This window comes from Apaloderma vittatum, unplaced genomic scaffold, assembly GCF_000703405.1.
Source record: "Apaloderma vittatum isolate BGI_N311 unplaced genomic scaffold, ASM70340v1 scaffold16719, whole genome shotgun sequence".
Classification (NCBI taxonomy): domain Eukaryota; kingdom Metazoa; phylum Chordata; class Aves; order Trogoniformes; family Trogonidae; genus Apaloderma; species Apaloderma vittatum.
The window spans coordinates 89704-90059 of record NW_009736051.1 but is presented as its reverse complement, the minus strand read 5'-3'; the positions used below and the strand labels follow the sequence as shown (position 1 = coordinate 90059).

General features: G+C 67.4%; 1 protein-coding gene across 1 annotated transcript in view; it reads right to left on the bottom strand.

The window, feature by feature from the left end:
* Nucleotides 1–356, bottom strand: part of PRICKLE2 (prickle homolog 2 (Drosophila)) — a 30356-nt gene that overhangs the window by 352 nt on the left and 29648 nt on the right. Inside the window, exon 8 of the mRNA XM_009876836.1 lies at nucleotides 2–355. Coding sequence (XP_009875138.1) covers nucleotides 2–355 — 354 coding nt within the window. The remainder of the gene's footprint in view (nucleotide 1; nucleotide 356) is intronic.

The following is a 356-nucleotide window of genomic DNA, read 5'->3' as shown; positions in this document are numbered from 1 at the left end:
GCCCTGCTCCATCTCTCTGCAGCTCCTCTGGTGCATGAACTGGTCATAGTCTTCCCTGGCTCGCAGCGACGGTCTCTCCTTCAGGCGGTAACACTGCTCGCTGGCCAGGTGCAGGGCGTTATCCGACCGGGAGCGGCGAGACCGCCGGGGCCGGTGCGGGCGGTAATGCCGGTCGTCATCGCGCAGGTCATTTCGCCGGCGCGTACGTTCACTCATGGGGGCGTGTCTCGAGACCTCCGGAGCCCCCAGCTTGCCCCCAGGCACCCCGCTGCCATAGTCGAAGCTCTGGTGCATCCTCTGGTGCGACGGCCGCTCTCGGTACCCGAGGGGGCTGGGCAGGGCGTGGAGGTTTCGAG